At 49.1% G+C, this 22,288-nt stretch overlaps 1 protein-coding gene across 3 annotated transcripts in view; it reads right to left on the reverse strand.

Moving 5' to 3' along the window:
- Positions 1–766: 766 nt before the first annotated feature.
- Positions 767–22,288, reverse strand: part of rassf5 (Ras association domain family member 5) — a 48,131-nt gene continuing 26,609 nt past the window's right edge. For 2 of the 3 annotated variants that reach the window (XM_036532112.1, XM_036532114.1), the window contains exons 3-6: positions 5,465–5,572; positions 4,048–4,339; positions 3,372–3,487; positions 767–3,004 (exon numbers count right to left, since the gene is read on the reverse strand). In XM_036532112.1, the coding sequence (XP_036388005.1) occupies positions 2,855–3,004; positions 3,372–3,487; positions 4,048–4,339; positions 5,465–5,572 (666 nt within the window). In that variant the 3' untranslated portion in view covers positions 767–2,854. Of the gene's footprint in view, positions 3,005–3,371; positions 3,488–4,047; positions 4,340–5,464; positions 5,573–21,278; positions 22,137–22,288 lie in introns of those variants that run through there. The other variant, XM_036532113.1, reaches the window with a different exon arrangement.

A 22,288-nucleotide genomic window follows, 5' to 3' on the forward strand; every position in this document is an offset into this window, starting at 1 on the left:
CAGAAATTGAAACAATACATGTATTCCTCTGAACAGGGATAGTCAGCTCCCACATGAGTGGTTTCCTTCTGTGTGGGTACCAGCGCCCTCTTGTGTCCTCTGGAATTGTAAAATTGTCATTGCACGCTGTTTGGAATAGAAAAGGGCAGTACTGAGTCAATTGATATGACTTCAGGAGAAACAACATGAAAAGCACTGTGGAATGGTGACACTCACAAAACATCAGCAGACATGAGTCATGCCAACTATATTGTATTATTGGCTGTTTCCTCCCCTCCTATGGCTGTGATTTTTGGAGCTTGGAGTGGTATGGACTGGACCCTTTCTGGCTGCTGTCTTGTATCAGGAGTGCAGGGAGGCATATCCTTTGACCCTGCACCCAGGTATCGCCAACAAGGACGCAGATGGTATCTTTACTGTTTTTCTAGGGAAGGTATTTTCAGCTGTTTACTAGATTCAAGCTGTAAAATGTCCTAATGCTGGACCAGACTGTGGAAGCATTATACTTGTTAATTACAATGACTTGACTAGTTAGTCAAGTCATTAGTTACTTGACTAATGAACTGTGCTATTAAAAACAACATTAGCACACTCAAAAGCCTTGCTACACATGTAATAATCTGGAATCTGTTAAAGATGGGAAAGAAGACTCCATTATAAAAGGATGACATTTTATTTCATTCTCATTTTTTTACAGCTTTACAGATTTTTTTACACATTTTATTCTCAAAAAAAAAGATTTTTTGGAAAGCAACGATTATCCACATCTTGTCACCCGGAGAGGGTGAAGCCTGAAAATAAATTACTCGCACATCAAATCCTCAAAGGTCCCATAGAGAAATGGCAGGCTGCCTGCTAAAAGCATCCTGCCCTGCCCTGGATTCCCACAGAGATTTTGGAACAGCTCTGGGTGCTTGAGCGGGTTCTGCGTCGGGTCTGTACAGTAACACGGTCATGCCAGGCTACACGGGACAAAGGCACTGCCAACAGGGACATGGCTGTTCAGGGCAGCCCGAACGCGAAGAGCACGCAAAGACACGACAGCTCCCCTCTCGCCCGCTCAGGGCTTGCGATGCGTCACCCGGGCCTCTAGGGGGCAACACCGCTCCTTCATGGAGCAAGGGGAGGAGGAAGAGGGAGACACATAGAGTGTGGAGGGGGGGTGGCGGTCTGGGGTCCCAAAGGGGTTTCCTGCAGCAGGGAAGCATGTTCCTGATTGACAAAGGGGTAGTTGTAAAAGGAACAGCAGACTGTAGTTCAACTCTTCTCAAATACAATTTGCCTATTTACACCACAATTCCTACTCCCACAAGCCTGCAATGCATTGTCTCCCTCAGGTTTGCAAGGTATATCCACACCCTGCTGACTTTATATGCAGTACAGTATGTACATACTGTAATTACATGTGCACACATTATATCCATGGGTGGTCTGTTAAATTTCCATATGATCAACATGGTTTACAAACCATTCCATTCCCCCATATTTGAAAAAAAAATCCTGTGTATTCTGAGTGACATAAGGGATATTGATGTGCAAAACTATTACATTACACGTCACTGATTGAATGTGAGGCCAGCTGTCCTGCTACCTTGTAGGAGTAATGGTTATGCAAACACTGTTGGATATTGTCTCTTTCAGCTTTGGTGTGTTGTCTGTCTGGTGTTTCTCTGCTTAATGTCATACAGTCCATGGCTTCCATTTGCCGGCTGAATCAAATTTCTCTTTTTCACCCCACACATCTCAAACATGCTGATTTTAGTCTAAAAGATGCTTGCAAAATTTACTGGCGCTGCGTGTGCCTGAAAAAGAGAGCTTAGTCTCCAGCAAAAGAGGAAGCAGGACTCGTATGTAAGCTGTCATACAACACCAGAACGGATGGAGCGACCCTTGGATTTGATTCACCTACAATACTCCGCTAACAGTCTGCATTTGCGGTTTTCCCTTTGACTCTTTGCACAAAGTCACTTCAAAATCTCTGAAAGGGAACACGCTCCCAGAGGAAGGAAAAACACAGCAGATACCTCTTCGGAAAGTTTTAAATATAAAGTACTCATAAGTGCACGATCTGCAGCCGTGGCAGAATCAGGGCATTCCAATGTGAAGGAGTGAAACCGGCTACAACGCTGCATCCTGATGCATTCCAGCATACATGAGAGCTCTTCAGGGAAGGGCGTCTTATTGATTGTATAGGTTTTTCTAAATCATTCCTTTCTGAATGCAAAAATCGAAGTGAAGTCTGATGTGCAGTGCAAGACACGAGTATGGATTTTGAATTAACGAATGCAATAGTCACCTCTGTTGCAATAAATGGCCACTGGTGCAATCTAATATGACAGGGTGTGTGATTTTTGCTTTCCTAAAGGGGTGATGATGGGATCATGCTTAAGGTATTCCAGCACGTTTTCTGAATGATATGGAGCTAAATGTGAGTAGCGCTTTTTCCCCCCCGCTCGCCCCGGGCCCGACCCCTGAAAGGCATGCACTGGACTCCTACAGAGATCAGAAGGAAACTCATGCTAAGTAACACTTGCAGTAGCAGCGATAGCAGCAGCAGCTTTAAAAACAAGGTCTGACCGAGTCCGTTCGGCCGTCGCGGCTCTTTTCCGAGCGACTCTGGGGTACCGCCCGGCTCTGTCCGGTTGGGGGGAGGGGGACATGCCTCTTTGGCATCCAAGTGTCCTCCTCCTTCAACACTGCCCCACCTCTACCCACGAAAAAGGGGGGAGGAGCCAGTCGAAAGTGTCCTGAGTGGATTGTTTTCTTCTTCTCTTTTATTTTCCTGGAGCTGAACGTCTCTGTGTTGCGGCGGTGGTGGTGGTGGTGGTCAGGGTGAGTCCCGGGGAAGGCGGGCCTAGCCTGGCTGCCCCTGGGCCTGCAGAGCCTGCAGCAGCTTCTCCCGGTACGCCACGTACCTCTGCTTCACCTGCCTCACACGCTCGCTCTCCTCCTTCCCCAGGATGGTCAGGAAGTTCTGCAGCTCCGGGACCGAGAAGGCGTGCCACTGCAGAGAGGGGAGGGTGTGCGTCAAACAGAGTGTCACTGGCTCACCCACTCTCACCCACTGCTCTTCCAGCGGCCAACACAAGTAACTCTGTCTGACCCTGAACTGATATAAAGCCTCGTTCTGCTTTAAAATCCCCAACATGCCACAATGGGTCTCAGAAATAACACACCTACAGCTAGGCATATCCAAAAGAACACTTTCCCTGGTTTTATGTGACTGTGGCACCCCTCTGGGTGCCTTCTGATTAACTGAATAGTGGCATAGTAAATTTAGACACTGTGAGGCCTCTTCATTATGTCATGGGAAGAATCCCAGCCCCACAAAGTAACAGGAGCAGGCGTGTGAGCACTGCAGGGTCACTCACCTCCACCTCCCCGGTCTCGTTCTCCTTCAGGACGAAGGTGAGCTGCTCAGGATCCGGGCCCGTTACCAGCCGCAGGTACAGGGGGTGTTCCCCAACCGGCAGCTTCTCAAAGAGGTCTGGCCCATAGACACACAGACACACCAGTCAGTCCTCTTCCCCAAATTAACCCCAACAGCACACTTCAGACTAAAAAGGCACACTGTGCATTTTTTCCCCTGTATAAATTTGTGTTTGAACACAGCAACATTGCAGCAGCACCATTGCACCTCGATCTCTGTATGCATTTGTGAAGGTATACAGCTTTGGGAATGTTTCCACAGTGTGGTTCATGTCATTCTGCTTTCCCTGAGCACATTCCAGTAAGCCCCAATCCCCCCCCCCCGCTTAGTACAATCCAACTCTCCAAAACGGTACTACATTCTTCCACCAGGGGGCGATGAATAGCTGTACTCCTAATAACACAACGGCAAAAACAAGCACTTCTATTCTAATACTATTCTAATAAACCTTACAGCAGGGTGAAGAGGAAGTTCATTCTGTTTGCTTTTAATACACATGAAGTGTTTCTCACACAATAGAGAACCTCCTGGTTTCAGACAGCAGAATTCAGAGCGTGAGAATTTAGAGCGCCGGCCTCGCGAGTGAGTGTGGCAGTAGCCCGACGTGAGCCCCTCACCCTGCCCGTCGCGGTGCGTCTGGCGGTACAGCGCAAACTTGCGGGGGTTGTCCAGCACCATGAACTTCTTGAGCAGGCCCTGGATGACCTCGCTGACCGTGGTGCTGCTGCTGATGTGCAGCTGCTTGACCGCGTCGGCCGGCAGGTAGAAGGAGGTCCTCTTCTCAGGACCGTCAGGCGCCGCCCCACCCCCGGCCCCGCCCCCGGGGGAGGGCACCTCCGCGGGCACCGTCACAGGCCGCCGCAGCTTCAGGTGCACCTTGATGAAGCCCGTGTAGGTGCCATCCGCGCCCTGCGTGGATTCACATATACAGACAGAGTTACCTGTACGGTTCATAGCTGTTACCAGTGGGTTAAAGCTGCCATGTGGTGCAGCGCTTGTCAGCAGTACAATGTCTTGGGCTCTAACCCAGGCACTGCTGCATCACTTGAGTAAGGCAATTTGGCATTTACTCTGTTTTAAAAGATGAATGTATGAATGTGTGTAACGGGGCCGCAGTGCAGCATAGTGGTTAAGGAGCAGGACTCGTGACCAAAAGGTTACCCGTTCAATTCCCTCGGGCAAGGTACCCCAAACTGCCTCAGTAAATATCCAGCTGTATAAATGGATAACACTGTAACTGATGTAAGTCGCTCTGGGTAAGAGCGTCTGCTAAAATGCCAATAACGTAATGTAATGGAAGGGCTGTGCAGCATAACAGGCGATTGAAATGGCCAACACAGCCACGCAGAGCGTACAGAGCCACATCGCCAGCAGGGGGAGACATCGCGCCAGCCTCGTCCTTAGTTACACCCCAGTCCCTGTCACCATGGAGACGCAGTGCGGTGACAGCGAGCCAGAGGAGCCGGCAGGCCTCGTTAACCGCCCTTGGGCCCTCCGTCGGAGCCAGATCGGTGGCTGGCCTTTATAGAGAACCGCACTCAAGAGCGCACTCGGCCTCGCCCACCGTTTACAGAGGATGAGGCCATAACCCCACTGGCTCCGAAACCTGACATTTTTGTTTGGGCCCAATCACAAAAGACACACAAGGGCTCATCTCCCAGAAGAGAAGGCCACTCTCACGATCATCTAAAGTTTGACTACATGCTTAAAAGGCATTTAGAGCTGTTATATGGGAAAAATAAAGCCAGTGAAAGTGTTTAGACGGACATACCAAGCATTTATAAATAAAATCAGGCTGGGAAAACTGACTTGGTGAGTGTTTGATGGAGCCTCCATCCCTGCTGTTCATTTTCTTATTTAAACGTAAAACATCAATTTCAATGTCTACTTAGAGATACACTGTAAAATACAATGGTAAGGTAAACTACTCAGAACAGCCTTAAATACCCTACCTACTAAGCTAAGCCCAGAAGCCAACGTTGTGGGTGCGGTGATATTTCTCAGATGTGATGTTCAGTCTGCTTGGGCTCTTACCAGTTTCATCCCATTTTCGGTCACTTTGGAGTTGTACTCCTCTATCTTTATCCTGACATCCTGTTCAGAGAGACACTTTGGTTTTTCTTCCTCTTCTTTAGTGGCATTCTAAAACAGAATAAGCAGAGAGGGAAAACGGCATTGGTTAACAAAACATGGACAATGACAGTCAAGGATATGCGTTAAAATTCAGTAAAAAAAATAAAATAAAATGCTACTTTATTCTGATCCTTGATGGCATTTTGACCACCCACAATTAGGAGGAGTCAAGCATGCGTCCACCAGCTGCCTTTGCAGCCAATCAGTGCGAGATTTACAGTTCCCTGGACAACAGCGGTCAGATGTGAAGTGCTTCAGGGGGGAGGCTGGTGTACAGCTGTGACCCTGTCACATTCAGCATGACGTCCGGCCCCACCCCCCGGGCCTTATGACCAGTCACAAGCACTGCTCTTCTGCAGTATCCTCCAGAGGGAAGCGGCTGCTTCAGCTGTGCCGCCATACCACACATGCCAGCACTTCCTTTGGTCCACCAGATAAGCAGTGTGGTGCAATCTCACCAAGCTAGGTTCTGTTGTGAACACTGTGTCACAGTCAAGGTTCCTGCGTGGGCTGGGCGTACTAGGCTCACAGTCCTTGCTGTGTCACAAAGTATTTTCACAACACTGGTCCAGTGAACCTGCCTGACGACCAGATCTAGACAAGGTTTTCTGGGCTAGAGATTGACAAGATGCCACATTGTGTAGTCCTGGCGCCAGGCCGGCTGAAACAAGCCAGGCATCACTCACAGTTACAAGAAAAGGCACTAGCACTGCACTAGTCAATCTGCTTAGAGGATGCCCTCATCCAGGGTAGTGTACAGTTTATCCAGTCACACAACTGGATTTTTACTGGAGCAGTCCAGACCAGGTACTGCATTCAAAGGTACAGCAGCAATACCCTGGCTTCAAACCCGCAGCTCCTGGTTACAAGTTCAGTTCCCTTTCCTGTTGATGTGGGGACAGGGAGCAGCAGCGGCTGTGGAGTGCCGAGTCTGTGAGAGAGGCCTGGAGGCACTGAGGCCTGGGCCCCTCCCTGCAGAGTTCCTCTCCACAGGAGCTGCAGGAAAGGGCTGCCTGTTTTGGCCCGCTGGCTGCATCAGCTCTTACCAAAGCAACGGGCAAACAGAGGGAAGGCAGAGAGAGCGTCTCATGGGAAATGCTGTGTGGTAATGCGTTTGCAAGGCGGTGGCGACTACGCTTATCAACAGTCTTTCAGCAAACTGATAAAGCCAGGAGGCGTCCAGCCACCCTCATAACGTTGCTACAACATCACAGCGACCGCACAAGACCTACACGGCTGTCATTAAATTCAATTATGTTTCGACAATGACAATCAACATTGTAGTGGCTGCTTCTCTGCTTTTGCGTGATAACCCCTGCTTCCCCACATCTAAATGTGTTTCTCAGCAGATGGTCTTATCTCGACTGCTGAAGACGTTTACAACAGAAGTCAAAGAGACTCCTAATCGACTCACTAGGTGCTACATAATAGCTACAAAAAAGCCAAGCCAATTTTCTTCATGCATAACATATTATCGAATGTCACGCCGCATATCGATTACCTTAAAAGGAGGGTGCATACTGGATGCATAAACAAAATCTCCTAGCTAGAAGCGATAGCGCATATGATGTAACCGTTAGGCAGTGTCTGGCTTGTTTGGTCGATGAGATGGGTGGCCGTTTTTAGCCTTAGCTGAAAGGAAATCATCAGCACATAAAAGGGTGGGGTACATTTGCAGCAGAGGAAGATCTTAAGCACGAACTGTTTCAGAATCAATGCAGACACCAGATCACGGTCACTAATCCGCATTCCAGCGTTTTTTTTAGTTGGGTATCAATGGGTGATTTCCAGTTTCAAATGAACAGATGGCGGCATTTGTGTTACCGATTTTCGCCTTATCTGCTAGTTTCCTCATACTGATCAACGCTGAAGGCCACAGCTTCCTTCACAAGACAATAACGCGAGTGTTTTTTTCACCTCTGTCACGGTCGCATGAGGAAATACAAAAGCAGCGTAGAACAGCGTACATGTTAAGAGATTGTTTACGGAGAGAGAGGGAGAAGTTGCACGCAATGTGCTGTCAGAGACAAACACCGAACAAGTTCCTGTCTCTGAAACAGCTCCTCCACAGTGACAGCACTTAACGCAGGTCTCAAATGTTATTAGGATTTATAGTGTTCTTAGTTTTTGCTGCAATAATAATTTAACACGCATAACGAATTGGACACACTGAACTAATGATGTTTTCTTGAAGACAATCTATTAGATTAGAACAGTGTTTCTCAATCCTACTCCTGGAGCCCCCTGTCCTGCATATCATCTATCTATCTTTGCTCCAAACACACCTGATTGAAATGACTAACATGCTCTTGATTAAATCAGGTGTGCTAATTAAAAGTGCCACTGATGAGTTCAGTCAGGTAGGTAGAGCAGGGAAAAATGGAAAACGTGCAGAGCAGGGGGGCCCCAGGAGCAGGATTGAGAATCAGTGGATTAGAAGATAAACTTGTCATAAATGAGGGCTGCACCAGGCAGGCATCCAGTGAGTACCCCTTATATGGTAAATCCATGTGTGTTTCATCCACCTAAAAACTTTCCCTGAGTTTTGCTGTGTCATACATCTATCGTAGGTGCCTTTAGCTCTCTGTCTCTCACTAGTGACAGAATGTCTTTGAAGGTCAGTATATGGGGGAGGGGAATTTTCCACTCTGTGAGAGACGGCATTAATTCCTCTCTCCTTGTGTTTCAGCCCAATTTACCTCCTCCCCTTTCTCCCCTCAAGCCCCAAACGTACGCTCGACTTTCAGCGAAGCGAATGGAACGAAAACCGAAAACTCTCTTAACAGCTTTCGACGCTGACTGGGGCTCAAGATGTTCCCGAATATTTATAGCTGTATGAAAATTTCATCCCAAACCTTCACAGTGTCTGTTGGGGCTTTGAGAGGAAAGGACCGCCACTGCAGTATACCAACTGTACATTAAGGCCTGAGCCAGCTAATCCAGTGCACAAAACCCAAATTACTGTGATGTCTGAAGTAAAAGAAGAAGAACATGACCTCTGTACACATATATGGAAACAGAGGTCTGACTTCCTTCATGAGTTTATAATGTTGGTTTAAAATTGGGTATCAGTTAGTTTTCAAATGGTTCTAAAGATGATATAATTAGGGACAGACTGACCTAAAGAAATGTAAAGACTGATTATAGAAGGCTGATAATTAGCTGATGTGATACAGACCACATCAGACAATACATTATGTCCAGTCCTTGGTTTACATAGGTGCCGAGTCAATGGTAAACTAACAGAGTCAAAGCAGTGATGCCGTACCAATAAATAAACTCGTATGGAATTGATTTGCTGTGTGGTTGGTTTTACCACTTCATGCCCTAGCATTTGAAAATCTGCAGACACAAAAGAACTCAATGAACTCTTTATTGTTCAACAGACAGGTCCAGAACTGGGCTCTCATGACCCACTGCCCCAAACCCACCCGTTAGCAACGATCTATGAGCCCGTAGCGCTGTGCTGGAAAGGCTATGTCATGGCGGACCGCATGACCCTCTCTATGCCACTGTCCCCAGCTGCTCCCTCACGCCGCGAAAGCGTTGCGTGCCTCTCTCTCCTTCCCTCCCAGCCGGTCGCCCATGGATCCCCACAGCTTGTCTATTTGCAGCCCTCTGCCCCCCGAAGGCAATTACATAACCCACAGCCTGGCGAGCTCCATTAGCCTCACTCTCAGTGAGACTTTACCACACGACCAAGCATCAGCCATCAGGCTTATCACTGCTAAGGTAACTGTGAAAAGACCACAGCATGAACGCACACACACACACACACACACACACACTGAGCTGTCTGGCTGCTTTTCTGTTCATTTCTTTTTGAAGTGAGTCACAAAATAAAAATTCATCGACGGAAAAATGAATTAAAAAAACAAAACGAAACAGAATTTTTCATTCCCGGGGAACGTTTGGGCGCAGGGCGGTTGCCGGGCACACTCTCTCTCTCTCGCCCTCTCTCATTGGGCGCTGCGCTGATGCGTTTGGCGGCGGCCGGGCTGCAGAACCCGCGTAGCGGCACTGTGCTTCATGGCTCGGGAGGCACAGCAGTTTGCAGGATGCTGCGCTCCCTCTCCTGTGAGCACTGCTGCACCACACAGGCCAGCACGTCACACACTTCACCAGAAATGACGACGATAAAGATGAAGATGACAATGATGATGATGAGGATGATGATGACGACATTGAGTAGCAGACGCTATTTAGAAGATTGTCTCATCCTGGGTAAATTGCAGACCACTACAAGATACACAGCAAAGCAGAGCAGAATGCAACGACAAGTATCCAAATGGAAGCGCAGCAATGCCGTTAATTTATGACGACAAGTGCAACACATCCTCCTATGACATTGAACAGACACAGAACCAGCTTTGACATTAAAACATTTAACTGTGCCACAGATGAGAATTCTTCCAAGATGACACCAACTGAAGATAGCCTGACAGTAGCCTGCAGTTAAAAACAGATGTTGTGATGATCATGTGTAATGGTCGGGAATCTGCCTTTCCTGCGGTAATTATGCCCTGTTTACAGGCTGTTTACATGCGTGGTGTGTGGGCCAACACCGGAGCGTCGCTGAACGCACTGACATTAAACACCCTCAGAGGGGGTGGGCATAAATGCCACACAAACACATCTAAACAGCGTGAAATTCTCCTTAATTAGGCAGCCTCGGTCTGTGCGAAGCCAAGCAGTCTTTTTCCCCTCGCTGCTGTGTTCCACCCAGTGATCTGTAAACTAGCAGAAATGTCTGTGCTCTGCCTCTGCCCCTCTGAAATCAGTCAGTGCTATACCATCAGAGGGGATTTCAAATACCTACATACATATATATGTTTAAGTATTGCATGGTTATTGCATATAATAGAGATGGGAGATAGAGGCTGTTCATATAAATGTATGTATACAGTATATGCACATTTGTTTGTAGCTGTGTGTGTCATTGAAAATGTATTTAATTTCTACATTTTTCCAGTGACTGCCTTAATCTTGCCTTGTGATGAAGAAACACTAGAAGGGAGGGGTGTATTCATTTATTCGGGGGTGAGTGAGGAGTACTGAGAGGAGAGGTGTGTCCTGGGATGGTCTGGATGGAAGTTAAGATCATGGCTGCATCCTCTCCTTCCCTGGCCTCCTCAGTTGACTGTGATTCCCTCCTCCCATGCAAAATGCCACAGGAACACCCGCCACGACAGGACTTCCTGCGCTTGTGACAGAAAGCCTCCCTGCCGCTAAATATACCCTCTGAACTTCCTTCGCTTCGCATTCTGTAAACAGAGAAAGTGTGGGCTTTGGAAACAATGGGGTAAGCTATGGAAAGCAGTGCATTCCCCTGACACGTAAGCCTGTAACCAGCCACACAACCCAAGGAAAGTGAAATCAGTCCAAGGATAAAGCAGATGAGGGCTTCCGAGCCGGAATCAGCTTGTGGAGCGGAAAAAAATGGAAAAAAATTGTCCTCATTGCTTCAGCTCCTGTTCTACTGAAAGGCCTGAATATGGCTCCCAGTCTACTGCAGGGTATGAGTATGGGTCCTGCTCTACTGCAGGGTATGAGTATGGGTCCCAGTCTACTGCAGGGTATGAGTATGGGTCCTGCTCTACTGCAAGGTATGAGTATGGGTCCTGTTCTGTTGCAGGGTATGAGTATGGGTCCTGCTCTACCGCAGGGTATGAGTATGGGTCCTGTTCTACTGCAGGGTATGAGTATGGGTCCTGCTCTACTGCAGGGTATGAGTATGGGTCCTGCTCTACTGCAGGGTATGAGTATGGGTCCTGTTCTGTTGCAGGGTATGAGTATGGGTCCTGCTCTACCGCAGGGTATGAGTATGGGTCCTGCTCTACTGCAGGGTATGAGTATGGGTCCTGCTCTACCGCAGGGTATGAGTATGGGTCCTGCTCTACCGCAGGGTATGACTGTTGCTTCCCTCTATGTGGACAAAGTGCAAGCAGAGACAGGGGCAGAGTGACCTCAAGTGGCACCGTGACGGGGACGAGAGGACAGCATGGATGAAACTGTGTCCCAGAGATGTTACATCAGCCACCCTGCTCTGGGGAGAGAGCGATGACACAGTGATACGGTACAGTGAGGGCACACGGAGCGATGAGCTCCAGCTGACGCAGAGAAGGCGACACAGAGAGACGACACGGTGGCACAGCGCGGTGCAGCAACACTCTGAGAGGACAGCTGCTACAGGTCATGCAGCGTGAGGTGGGACAGAGTCAAGTGACCATCGATTTGTACCAACCATGGAAGATGGTGTACAAATCTATTTAACGTGAAGCGGCAGCTTGGGTGCCATTTCCAGGCCTGCTCCAAATACTCAGACTTTTGTACCATTTAGAAGTGAGCACTGGTTTACGTGTGGTATGGGCATATATGACTGTGCATGTGCGTGTAAGTATGTGTATTTATCAGTGAACCATACTGTGTGTGCATATCTTTCTGTGCATGAGAGGGTTAGTGCATGTAAAGTAAGTGATATTAAGAGAGTGACATTTCATGCACAGTGTATGAAGTCTCAAGCAGGCATGTGTTAGTGCTACTGTGTGTGTGTGGGAGTGTGTGTGGGATGCTGGGTGCGTATGCATCATAATGCTCTTGTGTAAGTGCATGCATCTGCCAAGCGCACCACTTCCCTCTGGTTAGGACACAGCATGGTCTGGGGCTGCCCCTCAGCTTGTCAAAGGAAAATGATACCCTCACCAAGTGGGGGCCCCACATCTCCAAACACGAACCCTGCTACCAGACCCCCCAGGCTGCTGACAGGCAAACCATGCTAAAGGAAACAGAACTCACACTATTACCCCCCGAAAGAAAACTGATTCAAACCATGTGTTTGGTCATGCTAACCAGCAGACCTTCATCAGCGTCAACACGTTAGCCTGACCAGACAAATGGTTTGAATGGATCACTTTCTTTTTGAAGTACAACAGCTAAGTATGCGGTTTTATTTTCTTTTGTATACACATCGTTATTGAACTTGGCATCTGACTCCAAGAAATTTCAGAGGGTGTACAGCTTATACTATGTCTGCTTGTCTACCGAGAGACAATCTGCATGTCCGAGACAGCCTCCATACAGAAGAACAGCTCTCCCTTATCCTGCAGCCTCCCCCATCATAGAACCTGATAGTGCGGCGTGGCCTAGAGCACTGGTGCTCATGTGTCTCTCGTCTGAAAGCTGAGAGAAGCGCAGAGAGGCATTCGACTGACAAGTCAGACCACTTCTGCTGAAAGAGAAGCACTAATTGATTTTTTTTTTCTCGGATGGGAAGTGATGTACAGTCGCAGATCTAGCCCACAATTCAATAAAGAGAAGTAGAGCAAAACAGAAGAGGCTTTGTGAGAGCACTGTTCGACAAGCACAGGAATAACTATGCAGTCATTATACATCTCATATTACAGAGAAACACACACTCATCCAGAACCTTGCGACTAAATACACGGCAGGGAGTGCACACATATCAAATCCATAACGTGAGTCTGACGCTGCATATCTTTATATAACTGTGTGAAATATATTTCCAATTCACCGGTCATGTCATTAGTTTCTGGATCTCTTTGCTGATATTATGCAGTGGTGGGGAGGGGCAGCTGGGACTGGTGAGAACACTACACTCATGACCACTCCACAGGCCTGATATAATATTGCTCTCCGTCAGCAAACACACCACAGCTGGTCCAGGCCAAGAAAGAGCTGTACATTAACCACAGCCGTTTTTACGCTGTTTTAGCATGACACGCTAACTCACGGCAATATGCTCACCCTGGTTAAAATGTGTGTGTGTGTGTGGATGTGCGTGTGTGTTCATCTATCTAGCCACCTCCACAAGACATAAACGCTCCTCTGTTTTGTGCCTTGAGATAAAAACACAGGCATCTGGAAGCACCACGCTCGGCTGGTTCGTTACACTGTCATTTGTCCCTGTGGTACAATTTGCTACGTTTTCGCAAAACACGCAGTCATGGAAGATAGCAGCTTATGAGGCTGGTCCTTCTTTTGGGCTCTAATTCCAACTCTAAATACAAGAGTTTTCTGAAGGACCAGATCTCCACGGCAAACTTCTGTGGAAATTGGCCGTAATTTCCAGTTCCGTGTTCTGACCTGCTTCATGGGAAGTAGTCTGTGATCGTGGTCTATGCTGCTGGCAGGCTTTCTGACCTCGATCTGCCCCGCAGTAGTGCCCTCTACCCACAGGACAGTGACGTGGGCTTCAACAACTGAGACACGCTGCAGGAAAGCTGCAGGCAAGGAGCCAATAGTCTTACCCCCTCGTCCCTTTCAAAAGCAGGCAAGAAAAGCACAACTGACCTCAAAACGCTATCTCGGTTTTCCCGCGCAAAGTGCAAACGGACCAAATCAGCCCTCTCTTTACACTAGCAATTCGCTGCTACCCTATATTTCTGCTACATCAGGACAGCACTTTCAAGCTTTCTGTGTATTTACTACACCACATGTAGCACACATCTGCCCAGATCAACGCTAAAGGTGTGACAGCAGCCGGCTCTAAGTATAGCGTATGCACACATGCTGTAAATAACCTACTCTGTTTGCTTGTGGTATTGACAGATGAGTCAGTTAGCGGGCTGCCTTTAGGTCAGCATTGCTAACTGAGCAGCACAAGCTGATGGTTCTGTCAGAAACGAGGGGGGTAATTATCATGTGACGCAATACCCAAGGGCTATGTCCATGACCTTAAAACTCCTCAATGAGAGATTTGTCTTTATGCCGGCAAGAACGGCTCGTAAATATGAAGCGGACATCTCCCACGGTGCCCGCAGGGCTTCTGGAGACAGCAGGAGAAATCGAAACACACTACCATTTCCGTCTCTTTGCTTTGGGATTTAGAAACCTTTTCCAACACCATAAACTCACTGGAGTAAATCGAACATGGAGGTGTGAATGAACTCATGACTGCAAAAAAGGAATCAGCTTTTTTGTTTTTCTGAAGGAGCTGTTTTATGTCACTAGGGCTAAACCATGACACCTTTGTCATCAAATCCAAGGTCCTTTGCTTTTGACAAAAAAAATAAAAACAAAACAAACAAAAAAAATCAGTTAAATCAGTTTGAGCTAATGACAAACTATAACAGTAGCTCAGCTAATGCATTGGAACACTCATACAATGAATACTGAATACAGCTTCTGCCAAAGACATTCTCAGCTGCGGAGGAGGTGAAGGGAGTCTATCCTGTTTCCGTGTTGCTACAGAAGTGTAACCAACACTTCCTTAAACTGGACACTGCTGTTGCGAGAGACCCGGTAACACAATGCAGTCTGCATCAGTTTCAGGGTGCACGAGCTGTGAATCAAGCTGCTGACTCCATGTTCTCTTAACCCCCCCCACCCAGATTCATACAAAAGTGCACTCACCACACATTTTACATAAACTCAGGCTAGGGAAGAACACCTCATTACTGCAACGTCTTGCAAATATACTTCAAAACAGAATTAGCAGGCCTGTTAAAGTGGTGGTTAATTAGCTAGTGGTCTGAGTTCTAAAGAAACAAGATCTGAAAGAGTCGGCTAACGACGGCGTGCGCTCTGTCACGGAGGCTCTCCTTCACCAGTAGCTAACATCCTTCCATTTCCATAGTGTCTCCTCTCCTGAAAGGTGTGTGTGCCGTGACTGAGACCACTAATAAACATGAAGGGCGTCCATTTTCAATTGCTGCCAGCTTTCAAGCTAGTCTTCAAGCAGACAACTTGAAATAATATGGATGCACAAAATATCTAACGTGTAAGCACTTCTCTGTCATTCTGTATTAACATCTGGTATTTATGAGTGGACTGATGGACTCCACTACTAAACACCTGCACTGCTCCACTGTATTGTGCAGTTACAATGTGTATTACATACATTACATACATACCTACATAGCTAAACAGCTATGCTTCACAAAAATTAAGGGTAGGGGGCAACTTTATGACAGCAGGGGTCCTGTAAAAGTGGTTCGTTTGCGGAGGTGGGAGGGGTGCAGAGAGAAAGACCAGAGAGAGGAGGCTGTGAAGAAATTTCTGGGTAGAAGTACGTAAATCCTGGAACGGAAGCTCTGAAAGCAGCAACATTTCCTTTTTTCACTGCTGGCTGATGAGAAGATACAGAAGTGGGAGAGAGCATGGCTTCATGTGTGTGTGAAAAAGAGTGAGAGACACAGAGAGCAAGGAAATGAGAGGGGGAAAGAGTTTGAGAAAGAGTAAAGGAGACACATAGAGACAGGGAGAGAAAGAGGGCGAAACAGTTAAAGACAGAATAACAGAGACAAAGAGAGAGGAGAAAGGGAGCTAGGGAGAGGGGGGGGGGGGGGGGGGGGATTCGTGAACTAGGGTAAAAGTCAGAGGTTTTACAGCTACTGGTGTCAGAATGGCGCAATGAGCCATAACCTTAGACTGGTTTAACACAAAATGAGCTGAAGTCAAACATTTTTCATGGGTCAGAGGACCTCATTTTGTAAAAAGATAAATATTTGCCCTGATCAGTATTTCCTTTGAGCAATATGCCCTTTGGCTTGGTTGACCGCATACTGGAACAGCACTAATGAGGACACAGCAGTAAGTATCATTTTCGTTAGAACTGCAGAAGAATAAAAAACAACATAAAGGTGAAGGACAAATTTAGATGAAAGTCATCACACCACCTTTTTTAATATGTTGCCATTTTCACTTTTGACTGACTTCAGGCCGACTTCAAACTTCAAACTTCAGTGTTGTCACAGTGATTGGCTTTCTCAATGGGAATTTTTTTTTAGCTTGAAACACACAGCACTTCTATTAAATTTCCCAGCCATGCTAGACTAAATTTGCTTCGCTTCTACATTCAAATGAAGAGAAGCAGTGACACTGGGCTTCACTCTCTGATCCTCCCCCACCCACCTGCCGAGTTACTTCTGTCTACCGCTCATGTGAGTTCCTCCTTCACCCGTCACCTGCCGGCTGAGCTCCAGCCACTGCAGGTTAACACTAGATGTTGCCATGGAGACGGACAGCCAGACCTTTACACACAAACAAATAAAGAGACAGTGCCCTTAGATGGAGCTGGCTGCCCCTTAGTACTGAGGGGCAGGGGTGCAGGTGTTAACTGCCTCATACCATAGATATGGAACCAGACTTGCAAACAGAAGGCTACAGTTTCAGTTCCTGGCTGAAGCGCTATAGTTACCCTGTTGCAAGATAGCTAATCTGAATTGCTTCAGTAAATATTCAGCTGTGCAAATGGATAGTATGTAAAACACATCAAAAAACTTGGATGGGTTAGAGAAGAAAAGCCATTTCTGCAAATGTGCTGATGGGAAATGAAGTCCTTGCCTCGAGATTGTGGAGCATAGCTAAACTAGATCTGGACTACAGTTCCCATCGGCACCTCTACAAAATGGTTCGCATACTCAATGCACGATGAGTAAAAACGACCAGGATTGGTCTGACGAGGAATCGAGGCACCTGCCCTCAGTACTAGAGGCAAAATCCACTGCTGAACACACCACTCTGTATGATCATCCTGACAGCCAGGCGCCATGGTAACAGGACGGCGGTGGAGAGATAAGGGACTCCTTTGATAAAGGCTGAGCGCAGAGTCCCTGTCAGAAAAAAATGGATGGAGCGCCAAAATCCCTGGAGACAAAACTGACAAAACAGCAGGCGCACCCATCACAATCAGGCGAGAGTTTAGCATTTTAATCGCAGTACGGCCGCTGCCACGACGGCACTGCTGAGAGCGACCTGCAGCCTGAATGCCGTGCTGCATCCGTCAGCCGCCAACGCGGCGTCACAGGCGGCCCTCCTCAGAGGACCCGCCCACACGTGCTGCTCGGGGTCCCCGCCCCCCCTCGTGGCGTAGCGCCGGTGTGTCAGTGGGTCAAGCGCCGACTGCGAGGGCTTCCGCACACCGTACATCACAGCGCGCTGTTATTTCACACACAGCTGCACACGCAAAAGTAGGAATTTGCATGCATGAACATGAACACCGCAGGATGGAAAGGCAGATCTGTGTCACACACACGCACACAAGCACCCCCACTCTTCCCCACACACACATGCACAGATGAAAACCTCAATGAAAGGGACCGCCTTCCCTTCGATGCTGTGCTCACTCCTCTCTCTGCCAGAGAAAGGCATTCGTTTAGAACGACCTGATTGGTGCGTTTAGCGCTGCATTGAAATCTAGGTCTGGCCGCTCCACTCTGAAATGCAGCGAGAGCCTTCTGCCGACTTCTGTGCGAGAGGGGAGCGATTTCCATTATTCATCTCTGCTCTGTGGCTGAGCGCGGCTGTGCGGAGCTCTGATAACACACACGGGCACGCCATTGTGCCTTCACTGCCTCTCCCTTTCTGGGTTATAGCTTTGCATCACCCCCCCCCCCCCCTCCAATCCAGTGGAGGGGGGGCATGGTGGAGATAAGGGAACAGACACGAGTCCTGCGAAACCATGAAAGGTTCCTGTCTTTGTCCGAAGGGAGGGCGGCGCTCAGATCCCTGCCAAACTGCTGGATCTGTGGCCTCAAACGCAAACTCAGGACTAAAGTCCAGGCCTTCCTCTCCAGCTGCTGGGCTGTAATTACAGTTTCATTTGAGTTCTTAGGCAGAGCTCCTCCAGTTCAAGGGTCAAGTCATTGTATGACAATATTTATCTTGCGCCAAAATGGCTGCTTCAAACATCCCCAGAGTGATAAGACAAGACTTTTATGACAGGAAGTGAGGCCTGTAAATCTATCAGAGGTTTCCTACACAAGCACTAATTCAGTCCTTCTCACAGAATGCCAACTATGGACACAACAGTGCACAGACCGCCATGTACAGTTGCATTTGGATTTAGTGCATTTTTTATATTAAGTTATGTTATTAATTTGCTTTGAAGACATCTTTACCCACAGCACCATCCATAGCTCCCAATGTGTCCTTCCACCGACACTTATGGAAGCAATGCTCTTCTCAAGAGCATGACAGCTAGCTGTGACCCACCCAAGGTTTGAACATGCAACTGTCTGTTGAACACCTGACAACTGCACCCCATCGCTGATCCTCCTGTCAAATATGTCTGCTGCACGTTCACGTTCTGCGTAGCTCCCGTGCTCTGTGCCTCGTAACTTCTGTGGAAGGAACCTGAAAAACAGGCTGCTGCACTTTTGGGGAAGCCAGGGACAATGACCACAACCACTCACTTGCTTGTTTTTGTTCCCCTTACAATGGCTAGTGTTCAGACAGAAATAGACCCTGAGAATGAAAGGTTGGGGGCCGTTTGACTGGAGAGAACAATTCCTTGAAAGGAAAAGGCTTCGCTACCATGCTCTGCTGGAGCGAGGCGGCACGCTGCAATCTCAACGAGCCTGCAGGAGATACTGGATCCAGCCGGATTTTTACACCCACAGCCGGCTCTGCGGGGGTTAACCACACAGAAGAAGGAAGCTGCTGGCAAAAGCACACTGGAATAGCAACATGCACGTGCATAACCTCACACATCACGCAATGTAATTACAGGTGATTACAGATCCACCTCTAGCCTGTGTTTACCTGGATGTCTCGAGAGAAATGACAGGCTGACAGTCACGGTAGCTCATACAGAGGGCATTTCTTAGGTCTGTGCAAGGGCTCAAGCGATACAGGAAGCAGAAAGCAAAAACTGACACTCTCCCCTGCAGCAGGAACTAAAACTGCACCGGCACAGGAGGCTGAATTATTAATACGGCCACAAAACACAGAGAGCGTTTCCAGACCGGGAGGAACCGCAGCTGCAGGTGCCAGGCTCGCCACAGTCACCAATGGCAACCCCAGGCCCGTTGCCGCGCGTGCCCGGGTACACCGAGGCCCAGCGTGATGACGGCAAGAGGAGGTATGCAGAGAGAGACGCCGTGCGCTCGTAAAAGAGCGGAACTCGTTCCAGGGAGGGGCCGGGCTCTCTGTCTCAATCGGCCCGCGTTTCCTTCCTATATTGCGTTTGAAGGCAGCGGAAGGGGGCCCCAGGAAAGGTCGGGGGTCGGAGCCTTCGCGGGCGTGTGCGTCCTCAGCGCCCTTCCCCTGCAGGAAGGCGGCCTGCCAGCCCGTTTGCGCTGCCGGGGGTCGGAGATTATGGGCGCGCGGCACGGAGGGCTCTTTGTTTGTGGAGGGCACATTGCCACTCTATGCTGTGATGGGGTCAGAGTTCATTGATAAACTGTTACTGGGGAGGGAGGAGAGCTGTGTGTTTATATAAATATTGTTGCACTGGATGTGTTGATGTTTAACAGAGCCTTTATGGTGGTGATTTGCTGCACATCTCACAGAATCCGTAATCTTTGCCATAATGGCGTATTTAAGGCCAAGGCAGACTGTCCTTCATCAAGGAGTTCAAAGAACTGACACAATGACACAATGATTCACTGAAGCCCGGTTTCCAGAAGCCCATATCAGATCACATACATGCAGTGAAACGGCATTTTGAAAGAAATGTTCTCATACTTCCCTCACCCCTCCCCTGCCCCGGGTGAATGAGCCGGTGTTTTTTGCATGCGCGTGGAAAGGCATGCAAATGAGCATGCAAAACAGCACAGAGGGCGCCAGAGCGGCACAGGGTACGGTGCCCGGGTGCTTTCGGGGGGGATTACCTCCGAGGGGGCCGCGTGCACACCTCCGAGGAGAAAAAGCACGGCTTCTTTAACCCCCGGCAGAACAAAAAGTCCTGACCAGCAAACGCTGGAATCTCCCTGCTGCTGCCTACCAGTCCGGTCACTCTCCGGCCCACTCTTACCGGCTGCTCTGCGCCTCCTCAGCCAGTCAGGAAGCGTTTCGGCAGAGCCAGCGCCGGGTATCGGCCTCTGCTCTGAACACTTCCTTTTTAAACGCAGCGCTGTTTCTGTCACGAGCGCAAAGCTTCGGCGTTCCCCAGATTGCCGGCGCGTGTCGACGGCGTAATGTGGAAAAAAAAATAGGACTTTAACCAGAAAAATCAGGTGTGGGGTAGCCATGACGATCAATTACCAGGTCTGGCAGTTCGCGAGACAACAGGAGAAGAGGGAAGAATCCTGCACATTTGGTTCTCCTCAGTTATTCCTGTCTGCGCTAACATTACTCACTCTTTAAAGTCCCTCTCAGAGGGTTACAGGCATAGTCACGCTCACATACACTCAACCGAACACACTGGTGACACAAAACACAGTCGTATTAACAGCTAGGAGGAGCACAGGTCGGAACTCAAAGGCACAAATGCTGGCCTAACTAGAAACAGCAGATGAAGCAGATGTCAATAACATACACACCACCACCAATCGTCACCACCAGATGATCCACACTATGAATCTAAGAGATGTGGATTCAACAGTAAAAAGTAGATGACAGCCTTGCTCTGTGTGCCTTGTCTGTGCCAACTATAAGAGACACACGATCATTAAAATGAGATCACACATGCTGTAGCTGTGGAGTGTCAGTGCAGCCTCAACAATTCCAGTCAAGCCAGAGACCTTGGCAGAGGAGCATGTCACATGCCAGTTACGTGAAAGACGCTCTGAAAGACGCCAGATCAGTTAAAAATCTAATAAACCCCTGAACACAAATTCAGTTTTGACCTCTTGCTACACCTCCTGCCCAAGCCCTGGCTTTAGAGAAAGCTCCAGAAGCATGCAATCCCCACATCCTCCCCGGTGGCTCTCAGAGCTTCTCCTTTTTAAGCCACACATAGCGGACACGGACACGGCCGCAGCCCCCCCCACCCCCTACCCCGCCCAACGTTTCGCTCCAGTCTCCAGCATACCTTGGCCCCTTGCTTTACCCCCGGCCGGCGGAAGAAGGAGGTCTTGGCGGTGAAGAAGGTGAAGTCGTCGCTCTCCTCGTCCAGGCTGCAGTATCCACTGCTCATGCTGTTGCTGCTGGTCATTTAGACCAGATCCTTGACTCCTGCCCTGAGACGGCCGCCAGCGCTCCGCATTCCAGGAGGGCGGGGGGGGACCGAGAGCCTATGCCCGTGTGTTTGTGTTTTGAGTGTCTGTGCGTTTTGGAAAGGGGGGGTGAACAGGTGCGAGGGGGTTTGAGGTCAGGAGTCCCTGCTCTTCATGTCGTCAGAAATCCGTGAAAGGGGGAGGGGTTTGGAAAATTTTCTAAAAAAAATCCCCGTCTGACTGTCCATTCGCAGCCCGCCTCGCTCACACCGCAGAATTCCCACGAGGCAACTGTGCGCGGGGGAGAGTTTGGGCAGCGGGCACCCCCATTCACGAGCCCGGACCGGCACCGCTGGCGATTGCGACGGCCCCTCCGCAAGAGAGAGCTCCCCCCTTCTGCACCTGTGCCTCTCGCGGCCCTCCTGCCGCTCACTGATTGGCGGGCCGAGCGGCGGACGGAGGAGGAAGCGGGAACCCGAACGCAGGCGCGCTCAGTCGTGTCCTCTCTCCCCCTGCGTGCTGGACCGCCACGCACCGGCGGCTCGGCGTACGGAGGATCACGGCTCTTCTTCCGTGTGCCGCTGTTAGCAGGGGCCGTCCGTGGAGCCCGGCCGGAGGAGCTGCCGTTTCTGTGAGCCTCTGCAGCTGGAGAAGCCACTTAGCAACAACCTGACTCTTCCTCCCGCTTCATAATTACTGAGAGGGAAGCGTACTGGCTGTACCTCCTCTCTCTCTCTCTCTCTCTCTCTCGCTCTCACTCTGCCATTTGTAGTTTAGCCTGTTATCTGCCTATGAGCTCACTGCAAGCTTACACAAACACCCGCCTCCCTCCACTGCTCCCCCCCACTCCCTCCTCCCTTTCCTTCTGCATGCAACCGCTCTCAGC

The sequence above is a fragment of the Megalops cyprinoides genome, chromosome 6 (genome assembly GCF_013368585.1).
Source record: "Megalops cyprinoides isolate fMegCyp1 chromosome 6, fMegCyp1.pri, whole genome shotgun sequence".
NCBI lineage: Eukaryota > Metazoa > Chordata > Actinopteri > Elopiformes > Megalopidae > Megalops > Megalops cyprinoides.